The sequence below is a fragment of the Gymnodraco acuticeps genome, unplaced genomic scaffold (assembly GCF_902827175.1).
Source record: "Gymnodraco acuticeps unplaced genomic scaffold, fGymAcu1.1, whole genome shotgun sequence".
NCBI classification, from domain to species: domain Eukaryota; kingdom Metazoa; phylum Chordata; class Actinopteri; order Perciformes; family Bathydraconidae; genus Gymnodraco; species Gymnodraco acuticeps.
This window is the reverse complement of record NW_022991091.1, coordinates 1,862,603-1,880,692: the sequence shown is the minus strand read 5'-3', so window position 1 is coordinate 1,880,692 and position 18,090 is coordinate 1,862,603. Positions and strand designations below refer to the sequence as shown.

General features: G+C 41.7%; 1 protein-coding gene and 1 non-coding gene across 2 annotated transcripts; both read right to left on the bottom strand.

Annotated features, from left to right (window-relative positions):
• Positions 1 to 6,930: 6,930 nt before the first annotated feature.
• Positions 6,931 to 7,002, bottom strand: trnaa-cgc. Its single transcript has one exon. It is a non-coding gene; the product is annotated as a tRNA-Ala (tRNA).
• A 1,862-nt stretch (positions 7,003 to 8,864) lies between these two features.
• On the bottom strand, positions 8,865 to 13,389 carry LOC117560088 (frizzled-7-like). Its single transcript, XM_034236854.1, has one exon. The coding sequence runs from the start codon at positions 12,879 to 12,881 to the stop codon at positions 11,181 to 11,183; it is 1,701 nt and encodes a 566-aa protein (XP_034092745.1). The 5' UTR covers positions 12,882 to 13,389; the 3' UTR covers positions 8,865 to 11,180.
• Between the last annotated feature and the right edge of the window lie 4,701 nt (positions 13,390 to 18,090).

Genomic DNA, 18,090 nt, shown 5'->3' with positions numbered 1-18,090 from the left:
GCGACCCTTTAAATCTCAGTTTATACTCACCCTGCCAGTATGTCTATGACAACATATATTTGTTTAGTCCATCGGTTCTTGAGATATAAATTAATTGTGTTTTTGGCGCCCCCTATTGTCCGAAATGAACATTGTTTGTTGTGCCTATTCCCCAAGACACACTGAACCTATCCACCGAAATCTGTGATATTTGGATACATTTTGGATGAATTGTGAGCATTTATGTGTAGGCCACACCCTTTTGCTAATACGTTTTGATTGATGTCGGCCACATTTTTCCACACCTCTTGCTCATTTTGTACGGTAATGTGTCTGACCCTCCATTGATGCTGTGCACTAAGTTTGGTGTGGAAAATCAAGAAATTGGAATTTCAGTTAATATTTCACTGTTTTTCACATTATGCTAATTAAAAACAAATCAAAGTAGGCGGAGCTTCGGGATTTGATGGGGATTTTGAGATAATATGTAGAGCTGCTGCACCCGGATAAGTGTGCAAAATGTCAGGTCCGTCAGAGTTACGCTGGGACTTTGTAAATTTGTTCGAAAAACTGAATGTTCACAGGTGGCGCTAGAGAGCAAGTTTGAAATTGTTCACCCATCGAATCCAGAATGTCAACATTTTCACCCGTCCTGGCGGCGTTGCCAAATGTCGCTACATGAATAGTGTCGCAAGCCCCTCAAAAACAGGTCGAAAGTGCAGAACCGGTAAAATAAGAATAATACTGCTGACGATTTCAATAGGTCTTTGCACTTCGTGCTCAGGCCCTAATAATATATAGTCCATATGATCTAGGTTAACAGAAGATAAACAGACTATTTTATAAATGTGTTCTAGTTGTGACCACCGAATGTGAGTAAGCTTATAACAAAAAACTACAAATAAAGTCCAACCTTTGCCTCTGCCACCAGTACATGTTTGCATGAATGGGAGAACGCTGACCTAAGTTGTAAAATGATTTTAGCGGTTGTAAATACAAGAAAGCACTCTATATATAGCAATTTACCATCTTTTCTTTTTTATCATGCTCCGAATGAGAAAAGCGATATGTTCCTTCTGTATCCGTTCATTCAATGAACATATGCAGAGGGAGAGAATGATTAAGTCTATGGACAATTTGAAGTATCTTGTAAAAGGACACATCACGTTTATAATTAAGAAATCAGATTTGTCCCACCAAGCTGTTTTGTCTAAGTTGTCAGGGAGGGCTGTGAGTACACATCTATGTAGCCTACTGTTGTAAATCATCACTAATTTGACAAGTTGACACTCAGTGTTAGAATTTGTTAGATTGTTTGTCTCAAAACTGAAGGTGTTGTTTCCAGAAAATGATTAAAGATGTGGAGAAATATTTGTATATAAACTAAATGTAGCAGGATAATACGTTTATATTTAATAATTACCTACTGTAACAGCAAGCAAACAGACTGCTGCATGAACTTTTAGCTTTGGCCACCAGAGGTCAGTATCAGACCTGAGAACTGTCCAGGGGAACATCAGCAGAAGTAGTGTTAAAATATGGCATTTATGGAAGCCCATTTCCGCCACTGAGAGGGAAAACAAATCCTGTCCTTATTATGATTTATCATCTCAGTATTGCAACTTAATTCTTAATATTGTTGTGGTGTTATCAGTTCTAAATACAGGAAATGTCGGCGTATACTGTAAATGTCTGTCCCAACATTATACTTCATGACATCACAGATTTAAGTGTAAGCAGTCTGGAGTTTGAATTTAAAGAGAGTTGTTTAACTGTAATTATATTATTGGAAGGTCTTAGAACAATTACTTTTAGTTTTCCTTTAAAGGGGCACTTACACATCAAAGTCTGTTTGAAGGTCTGAGGAAGTACAGCTACATATGTGAAGTTGAATGGAGCTTGTTGTGGCTCTAGAGGAGCATGAAGTCCAGAAGTGGGAAGTCATTAAATGCATTTACTCAAGTACTGTGCTAAAGTCCAATTTTGAGATGCTTGTACTTTACTTGAGTATTTACATTTTTTGCTACTTGTATTTCTAATCAACTACAATTCAGAGGAAAATTGTGTACTTTTACTCGACTATATATTTGTTGTACATTTAGTTTTGGATTAATAATGTGAAATATAGTCAACACTTAAATCATACTTTACATACACCCGGAGTAAATTCACAAGCTACCCTGCAGTATACAAAGTTATTAAAACTAGCTGCACCTTTACCAGCTTTGATAACACTTTATTGATCAATCATTATAATCAAAACATATCATATATATTATTCTGAAATGTGCATAATAAGTTATTTTACTTTTGATACTTTAAGTATATTTTGATGCTTATACTTTTGTTCTTTAACTTGAATAGTCTTTTGAATGCAGGACTTTTACGAGTAACACAGTTAACACTCTGGTATTTCTACTTTGACTTAAGTAGCCTACAATATCTGAGATTGATCTGATGAAGTCTGATAAATGTGTCAGCAGGGACTAAGAACTATGGGTCGGAAAATGAAAAAAAGTGTCACTGTTAGAAAGAAGTGAGTCGACCAGACCTCAGTAGCCTCATCTCTGCTCGGAGCTGCATTGTGGGTAATGTAGTCTGCATGTTTTGACAAAGATGAGAATACGTGAAAAAATGCGATACATCTTGTTATAAACGTTCTGGTGTTCAGCTTTGATGTGTTTAAACTGTCCATAATGAGTACTGGTATATGCTAGTAATACAATGTTCAATCTCCGGAGTGCTCTTTTAAATTGTATTTCATTGTCACTGTCGGTCAGCTGTCTCCAGAGCCTAGAACATTTTCTCCCAAAGTAAATTGAAGCTCAGTGCAGTACTCAATTACATCACCATGTGGTGCTGTTGCATTTTGATTGTACACAACTGGATCCTTTATATTTTATGTGGAGAATGTAAACATAACATGATCAACAATTTGAGGACTGGTGGTTTGGCATGTGTTTCAAAAATGTAAAAACCTCTTTACATCCTGTTGGTAATGTCAGGTACCTTTTTTAATGTTAAACATCTCAAATTTGCTTTATCTAAACATTGCGCGTATCAAAATAAACAATACAGGAAACATGCAGAACAGTTATACAGCTAACAGGATGACTGAGCACCCTTCAGTCTAGTAGTAGGTTTTTACGCTGCTATGGACAATCTGCAATAAATGCACATTCTATGGACAATCTTGCACCAAATATATTGATATTGAAGTGACTGTTATTTTTGATTGTTGTGTTTTTTATCTTAATGTGTGCATATGTGTAAATGTGTCTGTTGATTGTGTATATAGGATATACATTGTATACATATTGGTATATTGTATAATTTTATTTTCGTATTCGGGATTGTTGGAATTCGATCTCTCTGTCTGTAAACACAAACTGAGTAAGATTGACATTAAAGTTCACTTTGACTTTGATAGGTGTCTTTCAGTTCTGTAGGAGAAGCTGGGGATTGAAGCCAGGACCGTATACATGCAAAGCACACGCTCTGCCACTGAGCTACATCCCCTTCATATTGTTTTAACAATTTATAAAAATATTCTTTATTTACCGAATATATTTTCTTCATTTGTGTTGAAAAATTACTTTGATAGCTCTTTTTAACATGACCCAAATTACATTACATTGCATTTAGCTGACGCTTTTATCCAAAGCGACTTACAATAAGTGCGTTCGACCAACAAAATACAAACTTGAAGAAAACAGAATCATATAAGTACATCAGGTTTCATAGAGCCAAACATTTCAAGTGCTACTCAACTGGCTTTAGATAAGCCAGTCCTTTATTAGTATAAAAGTGCTTCGTTAATAGTTATATCGCTCGAAGTGGAGTCGAAAGAGATGAGTTTTCAGTTTGCGCCGGAAGATGTGCAAGCTATCTGCCGTCCTGATGTCAATGGGGAGCTCATTCCACCATCCTGGAGCCAGGACAGCAAACCCACGTGTTTTCGCCGATGGGAACTTGGGTCCCCCTCGCAGCGAGGGTGCAGCGAGTCGTTTGGCTGATGCAGAGCGTAGTGCACGCGCTGGGGTGTACGGTTTAACCATGTCCTGGATGTACGAAGGGCCAGATCCATTCGCAGCATGGTAAGCAAGTACCAGTGTCTTGAAGAGGATTCTAGCAGTTACCGGAAGCCAGTGAAGGGAGCGGAGGAGCGGAGTGGTGTGGGAAAATTTAGGAAGGTTGAAGACCTGACGAGCCGCTGCATTCTGGATGAGCTGCAGAGGTCGGATGGCACATGCAGGTAGACCAGCCAGGAGGGAGTTGCAGTAGTCTAGGCGTGAGATGACGAGAGCCTGGACCAGAACCTGAGTCGCTTTCTGTGTCAGCTGGGGACGTATCTTCCTGATGTTGTAAAGCGTGTATCTGCAGCAACGGGTTGTAGCAGCGATGTTTGCAGTGAAGGACAGGTTGTTATCTAGGGTCACACCCAGATTCCTTGCAGTCTGAGTCGGGGAAACAACTGAGGTGCCGATGTTGATTGTTAGGTCAAGAGTGGGACAATCTTTTCCCGGAAGGAAGAGCAGCTCAGTCTTGTCAAGGTTGAGCTTGAGGTGATGAGCAGACATCCACTGAGAGATGTCAGCTAGACAAGCAGAGATGCGTGCGACGACCTGGGTCTCTGAGCGGGGAAAGGACAGAATTAATTGGGTGTCGTCAGCGTAGCAGTGGTAAGAAAAACCATGCGGGCTAATGACTGATCCGAGCGAGTTTGTGTACAGGGAGAAGAGTAGGGGACCAAGAACAGAGCCCTGAGGGACCCCTGTAGTTAATTGACAAGGGTCGGACTCAGACCCTCTCCAAGTCACCCTGTAGGTACGGTCTTTCAGATATGAGGTGAGGAGGGAAAGTGCAGAGCCTGAAACTCCAAGTTTTTGGAGAGTGCGAAGGAGGATCTGATGATTCACCGTGTCAAATGCAGCAGACAGGTCCAACAGGATGATGACAGAGGAGAGGGATGCAGTTTTGGAAGTGTGCAGTTCCTCCGTGACAGCAATGAGAGCAGTTTCTGTGGAGTGACCTGCCTTGAAACCAGACTGGTGCGGATCCAGAAGGTTGTTCTCATGGAGATAACAGGAGAGTTGTTTAAAGACAGCGCGTTCAAGTGATTTAGACAGGAACGGGAGGAGAGAGACAGGCCTGTAGTTTATAACATCAGACGGGTTGAGAGTAGGTTTCTTTAGGAGAGGGGTTTACTCTTGCCTCCTTGAGACTGTTTGGAAAGTGACCAGAAGTTAGAGAAGTGTTGATGAAATGGGTGAGAAACGGTAGAATATCAGGAGCGATAGTCTGAAGGAGGTTTGAAGGGATAGGGTCCAGAGGACAGGTGGTAGGGCGGGCAGAGGTAATGAGGGTAAGAACCTCACTTGGAGAGAGAGGGGAAAAGGAGGTTAGTGTGTTGGTGGAAGGAGGGTCTGGTGACCCAGCGGTGAGTAAAGGTGAGTCAGAAAAAGAAGAGCGAATATCATCAACCTTTTTTTCAAAGTGGGTAACAAAGTCGCTTGACAGAAGTGAGGAGGGGGGAGGGGCTTTTGGAGGGTCCAAGAGGGTGGAGAAGATGGAAAATAGTTTTTTAGGATTGGAATAGGAAGATTGGATCTTATCTTGAAAGAAAGTGCTTTTTGCCTGAGAGATCGAAGCAGAGAAAGAGGAGAGGAGAGCCTGATAGGTTAGGAGGTCGTCACGGTGTTTGGATTTCCACCGTTTCCGCTCTGCTGCCCTAAGGACGGTTCTATTAGCACGCAGTGCATCATTTAGCCAGGGAGCAGGAGGGGACTGACGAGGCTGCCGAGATGTGAGAGGACAGAGAGAGTCCAGAGTGGATGAGAGAGTAGAGAGGAGAGTTTCTGCAGCAGAGTTTGGAGGCAGGAGTTGGAACGAGTCAGAGGAAGGGAGGGCTGAGAGCACCGATGAGGCAAAGGTAGAGGGGGAGAGGGAGCGAAGGTTACGGCGGACAAGTGCAGGATGAGAAGAGATTAGTTTGTTATGTTTGGAAAGGGGTAGAGAGAATGAAATGAAGAAGTGATCGGATGTGTGGAGCGGGTTTAGAGAGAGGTTAGAAGTAGCGCAGTTCCTTGAGAATATGAGATCAAGGACATTGCCAGCTTTATGAGTCGATGGGGACGGAGACAGTGAGAAAGCAAAGGCGGTTAACAGAGATGTTAGTTCGTTTATCTTCCCTGTCTGGAGGTTGAAGTCTCCGAGAAGTACAGCGGGAGGGCCAGTTTCAGGGATGTGTGAGAGTAGATTATCTAATTCCTCCAAGAAGTCCCCCAAGGCGCCTGGTGGACGGTAGAGAACAACAATGGTTAACTGTATAGGATGGGTTACTGTGACGGCATGGAATTCAAAGGTGGAAGGAGTGAAGTTAGGTAGCTTGAAGAGGGAAAAGCTCCATTTGGGAGAGAGCAGGAGACCAGTGCCACCTCCTCTGCCAGTTGGTCTGGGTGTATGGGAGAAGGAATATGCAGTGGAGAGAGCTGCTGGGGTGGATGTGTTGGATGGAGTAATCCAGGTCTCAGTGAGAGCAAGGAAATCCAGAGACTGCAGGGAGGCGTAGCCAGAGATAAAGTCAGCCTTAGGAACAGCTGACTGGCAATTCCACAGGCCACCAGAAACTAGATGTTGGATCTCAGTGGAGCATGTGGAATAGACGAGAGCAGGCCGGTTATATCGATTACGAGATACACGGGGCCAGTGATAATTGCGAGAAGACACATGAACAGGAATGGAGAAAATACACATGATTATAGCATGAGGGGCTAAACAACCAAATAAAATAAAACACCAGCGATACTTAGCTCAATCAAAGTAGGATTTGCCTCCTCTTTGCCTCCCTCGTGACTCCCACAGGACTCTAATGTCTTTGCCAGTCTCAGTCAAATGAGCAGAATCCGTAAATGTCCAATGATTTACTATCAAATAAATATTAATTTATGTTGGAGATTCTGGGGATTGAACTCAGGACCTCGTACATGCGAAGCACACGCTCTACCACTGAGCTACATCCCCCTTCCTTATCATTGTTTTCTAGTGATATATTTTCCATTGCACACATGCATATAACCACTCCACAGAGTATGTATATTGCAATGCTTTGACACTTCTAATGCCCCTACAAAAATGCTTACGACCACAGACCTGTCAAATTCATATTTTTTAATTGTATTTCATTATCACTCTCCATCAGCTGTCTCCAGAGCCCAGCTCATTTTCTACATTTCTACCTAAGTAAATTGAAGCTCAGTGCAGTACTCAATTACATCACCATGTGGTGCTGTAGCATTGTGTTTGTAGAAACCTGGATCATTCACATCTGAAAGCAATGAATGTTAATTCATGTAAAAATCACAGGATCTATAGAGACTATGGCAATGCAAATGTTTGTATTGTGTATGTTTTGCTTTAATAACGTGCTGTTCACTCATTAAATCCTTTACGTCTCATCAACATTATGACATATGAAAAAACTCCATCAAGAAATAACCATTGATGTGCTTTATTTGTCAGTCTGGGGAGGATGCTGCAGTATCACAAAATTACACACTATGATCAAAGATTTAACAAGGGATTTAAAATAAAAATGTATTGCAGAATAAAAGTAGAAAACAACTCCTATTTTGCTGCTGACTAATTGATTTGTTTATTTGTTTATAACCTGTTGGTTGTGGGGTTAGAATGTGACACAGTGATCACATATGAAATGAATTAACTTTGAATGATTCCTTAATCTGCTGTGGCTGAGGTGGGTGAGCAGTCGTCCAACAAGTTGAAGGCCAGTGGGTTGGTATGTCTTGAACATAATTTCAACAGTTGAACCTCTTTACATCCTGTTGATGATGTCAGTTCTTGATAAACAATCAAGGAAACATGCAGTGCAGTTAGCCAACACAGTGAGCAGCCTTGAGTCTAATTCTGTAGACATTCTTCAGTTTTATTGGAGTTGCTGGGGATTGGACCTTAAACATGCGATGCACACACTCTACCACTGAGCTACATCCCCATACCTTACGAACAATGTATAGCCATATGTTTTACATCATACACCTCAGTAGCCTATGTCTATTGCAATGCTTTGTCACATATAATGCCCCTGCAAAAAGCCTAAGACCACAGACCTGTCAAATTAATATGTACTCTTTTAAATTGTATTTCATTATCACTCTTCATCAGCTATCTCAAGAGCCCAGCTCATTCTCAAAATGTCTACCAAAGTAAATTGAGGCTCAGTGCAGTACTCAATTACATCACCAGGCTGTGCTGTTGCATTTTGAATATACAAGAATTGACCATTCATATTTGATATGTGATCTGCGGAGCATGAGCAATGAATGTTATTCAATTAGTCACTTCATTTATAATGAATTTGTGATTAGATAAATGATTTGACACTGCTGGGGTACATGCTAACGGTTAACATTTAGATGGATAGGAACATTTCCCTTTTTCATGTTAAAGCAACAGCCCTCAATCTTTCCGTGGCAAATAAAGATCCTTCTGAAAAAGAGCAGGCAATGTTAAGCATAACAATATTATCAATAACATTTAGGATTGTAGAACTTGCCTTGTTCACTTAATGGCAGGATCACAATGTTGCCTGTGTGTCATTGCTAATGAATATAAAGTCATGTGTCCTGCCTATGAATGAAGTATTGTCACTGGCCTGCCACAAAGTTAAGGTGGTAGGTGAAAGTAAAAACGATAGAACTTGGTCTGGATCATTTATTATTTAACAATAAATATCATGCATAAATTGACAAAACAATCTGAAGTCAAGGTCTACATACTCTGAGCTTTTTCCAAGGTCAATAATTTACAATGAAGCCCCACATGCACAACGGTTCACCTCAGAACACAAACCACAGGGATCGATGAATTACAAACTGTATCGATTTTATTCAAACTGTACACGTACAACAGGCTTATCTCATTAAAAAAAGTAAAAAAAGACAAAAATGAGTATCCCGATAAATACAATATGCGTTTACAAAACAGAGACTGTGTTTACTTGGAAGGTTGCATATGATCCATTAAAAAACCCACACACACACACTCATATTCCTTCTGAAAACTTAGTACATGACATACACTGCGTTGACAGATTGCACTGTCTGAAGGCAACTACAGATTATTTCTGCCTTGTTATGTTCAAGCACAGACAAGATAATAACTTGTGTAATGTTGTGACCTGTTTACAACAAAATAATACATACTAATATTTGAGCCATGGTTTGAGGTATGTAGTACATTCACATACAGTTGAATATGAATGTTTGTATTTAGTGTATGTTATAGTATGTGTTGATTCAGCATACAGCTTTAGGGATCAAAAATAACTAGAATGCCAGGTATACACTTTCAGCGGTTTCTAGGTTGACCCTCATTGCTGCATGGTGTTGCCATTCCACATTTACATGTGAAGAATGTAAAGAAGCTCTGCTGTATGACAGGAAACAAGCCTTCTAACAAACATGCTGCATTGCAGCTAACTCAGTCCGACATGACTTTCTGCTCAGGTTTTCCCACAAAATCTCATGCTGAGTTTATGATTATATCAAAGAAATTAAAAGTGGATTGCTTCAGAAAATAAAGAATTGTGAAGACATTTCTTTTTAGGCTGTTATTTTTGTGAAAGGGGCATTTAGTATAAGACTATTATCATAAACAGGTCACTAGGCAATGTTGGTGTCCAATGTTATTGTAATAAATTGCTGTATTGTCCCCAGATAAAACGCTCCACCTTAGCTGAAAACTACGCAATATATCCTCGCTTCTCTTTCTCTAAATAACACATATTCCCACAAGATAATGGCCTTTGACCTCCTTCCTGGTGTTTATGTCCATGATTTAGAACATCCACAAATATTTCAAATGCAGTTCTCGCTGTGTTTTGATGCCTTAACACTATAATAATTATTTATTAAAAAACTAAAAACGTTTCAGTTTGCTTGTGAAAACAAGACTTCAAGTGAAATTATAAGAGATTACTAGGTAGAATACTGGCGTGAGTGTGTACAGTCATCTTTATCCAGGATAAAATAACATCATAAATCCTGAGCAACCATTTCCACTTGGATTAAATCTGGATCCTTGAAATGGTGCTTTGGATGTCTTAAAAGCTTAAAAAGGTCTTTTAGATGGGGGGGATCCAACAGTTGAGAGACCACACACAGAGAGAAACAATGAGCTGTTGTGTTTCTTCATTGCAGAGTGGAGGCTGGTGTGTGTGTGTGTGTGTGTGTGTGTGTGTGTGTGTGTGTGTGTGTGTGTGTGTGTGTGTGTGTGTGTGTGTGTGTGTGGTGGTCTAACGGTTTGATTCAGGTCATCCTGTGTTGAATCAATCATTTAAAAAACTTTTAACCTTAAGGATAGCTGTGCAAACCAATACATAACTTCATCCACCGTCGGAGTGAACATTCAATATAGTAGCAAATACTCAACAGTATGGAAACATTTTAAAAATATCGACAAATGAAATAAAAGTCTTTGATTTCTGGGCAGCCACATAATGGCGTGGTGGAGTCACAAGTTGATGGACATATTCTCATATTTTAACAGGCTAGATTGTACTCTGCAATATCCAACACAAGTATCAAAGCGTTTCAGTCTTTAGCTAAAAGCAGAGTAATTTAAAACGTAGATGTATAATTAATCCAGGCATACCTAATCAATGAATTCACAGTCAGAGGGCGTGGTTGCTGTAGGGATCAAACCTTTGACCTTTCCACTGCAGCACGGACAGGAGGCCATACTGTTCGAGCCATCAGTCTTTGCTGTTATGGTGTTTTCCACTGAGAGACTTTCACCATGGCAGACAGGACATACATTCAAATTGTAATATTAAGGATATAATCAATAATATGTATGGAGTTTCATATGAAAAGTAACCTCATCAGTCTGGCATTACAGTCCCAGGACCAGTATGGCCATTCACACCAGTTCATAATCCAGAGATACTGTGGGCTGTCAGGTAATGAGAAAAAAAAGAAAAGAAAAAAGTTCATCCAACTTCTATCGAATATAGATTAAAGTTTGATGGTGTGTCCAAAAGCCTGAACTGCTGTCACAACCCGAAAACACATTTTTAAAATAGTCCAAAAAAAGTATTAAAAATGAAAGCTATTTGACCTCATTTACATGGTTGTTATTTCCAAAACCCCGGGGCTTTGTGCCTTCTCTTACTCGTAACTTCACACCGTTGTCTCGCCATGGTTACCGTTGCTAAGGCGCTTGTAGAACCTCCTCCATGATTGGAGCGTCTTCCCAGACCAGACCCAGAAACCCGAAGTGATCCCGACTATCATGGTCATCAGGTACTTGATCATGAACACGGTGAAATCTGGGGTCATGGGGGCGAAGTTGTGAACCGGGCACTGCACGGCGAACCGCTTACAGGTCTGCATGTGCCAGGTCCGCTGCCAGTGCTCCCTGAAGGCCTGCTCGTAGAAGTAACAGGCGATCACTATGGTGGCCGGTACTGTGTAGAGCACGCTGAACACACCGATACGAACCATCAGCTTCTCCAGCTTCTCCGTCTTGGTGCCGTCGTGCTTCATGATGGTGCGGATCCGAAAGAGGGACACGAAGCCGGCCAGGAGGAAGGACGTGCCGATGAAAAGGTAGACAAACAGCGGGGCCAGGACGAAGCCGCGGAGGGCGTCCACGTTGAAGATCCCGACGAAACACACCCCTGTCAGAACGTCGCCATCCACCTGGCCCATGGCGAGGATGGTGATGGTTTTAATGGCAGGGACAGCCCAGGCAGCCAGGTGGAAATATTGCGAGTTGGCTTCAATTGCCTCATGGCCCCATTTCATCCCGGCAGAGAGGAACCAAGTCAGGGACAAAATCACCCACCAGATGGAGCTGGCCATACCAAAAAAGTACAAGACCATGAAGAGGATGGTGCAGCCCTCCTTTTTGGTCCCCTGAGCCACTGTCCTGTAGCCGTCATCCTTGAATTTATCCACACAAACAACTTTATCCTCCAGGAAGAATCCAGCAGCGTAGGCTACCGCCACCATGAAATAACAGCCAGATAAGAAGATGATGGGCCTCTCCGGGTATCTGAACCGCCTCATGTCCACTAAATATGTGAGCACAGTGAATAAGGTGCTCACACAGCACAGGATAGACCAGATTCCCACCCACAGCCGGCCGAACTTCACTTCATCCTCACGGAAATACATGATGCCGGTCGGTTTAGTGGGCTCACACGGCGCCCCGCAGTCGTTGACCCCCATAAATTTGTAGCCCAAGTAGGTTGGCACCTCCAGCTGCAGAGGGCAGGAGAACTGGTACGGGTTGTGCTGGGGCGGTCGTAAATTGGGGCGCCCCATGTTGGGGGGAAGGGTCGCCAGATCGCGGTCAAAGGGGGGAGACGAGGCCGGGCTGCTGGGCTCGGATGTGTTCTGGCCCACGCAGATCTCACCGGCTCCGTGGACCGGGAAAGCCTCGCAGCGGAGCCGCTCCGGCCACTGGAAACCGAATTTATTCATGAGGGCTTCACATCCCTGCCGCGCACGCTCACACAGGGACCGACACGGGGGGATGGCCTGCTCCAGCACCGTGCAGACTGGTGCATACATGGAGCAGAGGAAGAACTTCAGGTCTGCGGAACACTGGACCTTCACCAGGGGGTAGAACTGGTGCACTTCTAGGCCGGCGTCCTCCTGGTTCGTGTGGCCCAGCAGGTTCGGCATGATGGTCTGGTTGTAGGCGATGTCGGTACAAAGCGGGATGGAGATGGGCTGGCAGAACCCGTGTTCTGGGATAGATATCCCGCTCTCACTGTTGTAATGTTGGGCAGAAGTGGATGTGAAGCACAGCCCGCAAAGCAGCCACATGATCCGCAGCAACACGGAGCCAGTGGTGGACCTGGCCGCCGCCATAGTTGAGGAGGAGGGGGGAGGGAAGGAAGGAAAAAACTTTGATCCAAGTAGGGCGACTTGAAAACGTTTGAAAAGCGTGGAAAAACTACATAAATTGTCACAGCACTTATCTTTTAGTCCGAGTACTTCGAGTTGAAATGTCCGTAATCGTCTTTTCCTTGTGATTTATGAAGATTAATCCAAGTGAAACGTTCGTCGTGTCATGACTTCTTGATGGTCTTTGTAAGTGACTCCAAGCAGCCCACTCTCACTCCCGTCCCGGGGAAAATAACACTTAAAGTCCCATTTTCTTGAAGTAATGCAACCCCAAGTTATTCCAGTAAGTCTACACAAAAGCGTCGCTAGTCTACCGCAAAACAATACACGGATAAAACTCAAAAAAGCTCATATTTCCATCGTTTTCTGACTTGACTTCACACTGTGCGGCGGTTCACATGCTGAGCAGTTGGGAGTCCAGAGGCTCGCTCTCCTCACTCCGTGCAGATTCCACCGGTTTCCAGGCGCCCCCTCCATTCACAAGACCCCCCCGACAGAACGCGGGCGCCTTGAAACCGATGCGGCGTCTCAGCCAATCCTAGCATTTGTTTTCCTACAGGACTCGTTCTTGATTGGCCTTCACTCGCTATAGAAGGAAAATGTGTTACAGTACTTACATTACACCAGAATTTAACATAAAATGCATGTATTTTCCGGTAAGGGTTTCAAAAAGTCTTCTTAAATCGTATAGATAATTTATAACATTGAATAAACCGCTTTTGTTCTGTTTATGGGAAAGCAGCAGTATAACATCACAATTTCTTTGTCAATTGTCAAATACGTTTTTAGTACTCCATACTTTTACTTTTACTGAGTGCTATATGCTGGTGCATTCATCAAAAACTATTTGGAATGCTATGTTAATTTATTTAAATGAAAAATATACTACCAATGTAGAATCACCTTAAAGAGAAATGTACTATTACTTTGGTTGAGTTGACACAAATCCAATACTTTTTTGTAGGAAACACTGGACATGTGTGCTTAAACGCTGTCCCATAATTGTTTAGCAATTCAAAATAAATTATGTAATGGGGTTAAAAGCAATGGCAGATACGTCTGATCATAGGCATACAAACAAGTCAGATCTTTGCAGAACAACTATTCAGTTTGTAATGCCTGTACAAAAGATGCATGTTGGAGCAGCAGGATAATGTACATTATTCCATAACTTGATTTGTCTTTCCTATTCATCATGCTTTATCTCCTACATAAGCAATCCCACCCTGTAGCACATGAGCAATTCTCTATGCATTACAGAAAGTTTACATCTGTTTAAGTTTACACCTTTTTTCCCATCTACAGTACACTGTTAGAGTGCAGCTGTGAAGTTGAGCTCTCTCAATTTCTTCACACAGTCACTCACTGTGCGCAGGACATGTAAACACATTGCAGCGCAGTGAGCAAACCATGAAAAAAAACTAAATGGATTCCAGCATCTTAACCACCCTACCACAGCAAGCACCGCAAGTACCTGTTTCTGTTTACTGCTTAAAGGGTTACATTGCAAACAATCAGATGCGGCTCCTGAGCTGATCTGTATCTTTGGAGGAGTTAACAGCAACAACAGTCCCAGCAGTAAATTGGATTGACAGCATGATTGATCTGCCCACAGGCAACCAAGTGTGAGAGGTGGTAGGAGTTTCCTGGTGGCCTTTCTGCATTTGGTGTGTTTCTACCCTGAGTGGGATAAAAGAGGGTGGGGGTAGGTTGGAGTGGGGGAAGGGACAGGAAGAAGAGAGAAGGTCGAAGAGGGCAGGGGGAGAAAGAGAAGGAGAGAGCAGGAAGACAAGCTGAACCAAAAGGAAACTTCAGTAGAGTTCCCCACTGTAAACTGGCCTATACAAAATAAGACAAGTTAGATTGAAATAGGCTAGTAGGCTAATTTATTGAGATATTTAGTGCAGAGTGATATTTACTTAAAAACTGAGGCGAAAACAAAATTCCTAATCTTAAAGAATATAAGTGCTGCATGTTGATCATAATGCAACTACAAGATTGGAAACATGCATGGAGTTTGAAAGACGGTTCTCCGAACAGAGACCACTTTGTCTCATTCAGCAACTACACTTTCATGAAGATTTTATTCCCAACATTTAAAAACTAAAAGACTAAACTTGCAGGCGGGGCAGCCAAACCATGTGCTAAAACTTAAAGGGGACCTATCATGCAAAATGCACTTTTGTACGTCTTTTATACATGAATATGTGTCCCCGGTGTGTCAGGGAACTCACAAAGTGTCAGAAAACACAACCCTCTCTCTGTTCCTCCATACCCAAATCTCTAAAAATGGGGCTGCAACGGATCTGATACAGATTTGAAATTGTTCTGACGTCAGAAACGGGGTGCTCCGCCTATATGGGCAATTCTCCACCTATCAGGGGAATGAGAGGTTGCGTGGCATGGTAACGGCATGGTAACAGCATGGTAACAGCATGGTAACATGACGCTCGTGCCTCGCCCCCCTCCTTTGCAGGGGGGCGTGATCAGCTGCAGCTCATTTGCCACAGAATCAGCCCTTGTGAAGACAGGGCTGGAATAGAGCAAATAGAGCAAAATGAGAGATGGCTAAAATGCATGATCTGTTTTGTATTTTTTTTTTTTTTATTCACAGATATGTTTTATATAGGTATGGCCCTACAATATATTATTCAAATATAGCATGATAGGTCCACTTTAAAATAAAGCTCCGTAAAGCAGGGTAGAGCTGCAGATTCAGTTGATAATTCTCTGTCGGCTCATAGCTGTGGGTGATCTCTTTCCATGTACACATCATTGTCACATTTTATTTGATTAATTTGTTTTATTTAAAAAAAATGGGGTGCTTTAATTTCCTTCAAAACCATAATCAATATTTTATGTTCTTTACTGCATTTGCCTGAATGTCATTTACTCACCAAACCTTGTGTGGATACATTCGTTCAATAATCTTCTCAACCCTTTTTAACTTCTCATAATTTCTTTTTATATTCTTTACATAATAATTTTAAAGGAAATGCTTTATTGTTATGTATTCACTGATACCGGACAAAACAACCTAAAGAAGTTAAAAAAATTGTTGACAGTAACAGGATTTTTTTTCCTGAATGGTTTTGTCGATCAGTCATAATCTTATTGGCAGCTCTGTCAGTTCTAACTAACCAAACTGTGTTTCTGCTATGAACACTGACCTCAATCTCATCAGAACCAGCAATAACCTCATTACTGAAAAGCTGATTGTATTGATTAGCAACGAGGCTGGTCCACCGGAAATCATATTCAATGATGCTGTCTCACTTTGGGTCAAATCTGTGACCACTCTGAATGACAGAGATTATAGCTGTTAGCCTCATAGCTCAATTATCAATCTGAGAGATGAGTTGTATTTACGGGCCACTGCTTCTGATAAGAGGATTGGTTTCACTGGTTGTCCCAAGCCTCAGTATCAGAGCTTATGTGCAGCTATGTGGTAATTAAAGACCTCAGCTATTAAAGCTATTGATTAATAATGTTGTTAGCACAATGATTTCCCAGGAGGGTATTGGACAAATCACCATCTGAGTGTCACAGCCCTCAGAACAAGTGATGATACACACTCAGATGAATGGAAGAAAGGCTTAACATATAGATCTGTGTATGGGTGGACGGATAGTTTTTTGGGGGGTTCCAGGCAGTGGCGTAACTATCGACGGTGCAGCTGGCCCAGAGCCAGCCAGGGGCCCATGCAAAACAAAATGGCATTGACCAGTTCACGCAGTCTTCAAAGTAACCAAGCAACCTAAATTCATTTGTAATTTGTCTGTCCAATGACCTTGCTCCCTTTCATGTGATACCTTGCGTGACGAGCGAACCGTTTAATCAACCTGTACTGTACTGTAGCTAGCAGCAGCAAGTTCGGCAGCATTATAAAAAATGTAATAGCTTGCATTTATAATGTACAGAAAACCAAAGCACAAAAGCGGCAGGGGGGGGGGGGTCCCCAAAACAATATTTGCACCGGGGCCAATCACAACCTGGTTACACCACTGGTTCCAGGGCTTTTATAAATGAAAAGCCTCATATAAAGAAATGCAAAATATTTAACTCTTGTAACACTGCTTGAAAATGTTCCCTAACATCTTTTTAATTTATGTATTGCATATACGGACATGATTCAAAGCATATAATTGCATGTTTTTATACATGCTGAACCTGATTCCTATACCTAACCATTGCTTTTGTCTCGTGTAGCCATGATGAATCAGGTACATTCCTAATGACATAGAGCAGGGGGTCCAAACTTTTTCCACTGAGGGCCACATACAGAAAAACATACGAAGGACTGGGCCACTCACTAGAGGTGAGCTATCTTGCCTAATAATTTGAGTTATAAGTTAGCAAAATCAATCAAATGTAGGTACACTCTGCTTGATATTTGAATATGCTTTAAGAATAAAAACAGCCTACATCACTGCTTTCCATAGGGTTGGCCTCCGGCCCGCAGTTTGGACACCCCTGACATGGAGGAATAAAAACAGTTTCTAATAGATAATACTTCAGTGTCGGTAAGTATTTAAGAAAATGTAATTAATATTATGATAGTCATGGCATCAAAGAAGGACTAACTAATGTGGAACACTATTAACGACAATATTTAAACCTTAAACCTGCAAACTATACTTAATTAATAAGGATTTTTTCAAAAATCTCTATATAATTATATCACAATATGGCAAATGTATGCAAAATTGAATGATCATTTGGGATTTTCATTGATATTATTTATGTTTTAGATTCATGAAAAAATCCTAAAAGTTTAGCTGTGAAAACTATTTAATAATTGATTTCAATTAGGAGCTTAAGGTATTTAGTTGAGGAATGCTGGCCATGAGTCGGTGGACAATATTTGTTGGATAATTGATGACATTATGAGATGGCAATTAATTGCTACAGTATACACATGTAAACACATTGAATATCTTTAATAAAACGTTATTAATACAGGCAAGTCATGGGGGTTTAATTGGGCTTGAGATTACTTTGATCTGTCACACACACACACACACACACACACATACACACACACACACACACACACATACACGCACTCTCACACTTGTTTCTCCACATGGTGTAAAGCACAGCAGTTAGCAGCCACACCAGGTCAAATGGACGCACTTCATCGTGTTAACTGTAGCCGTTTGTTTGTGTGTGT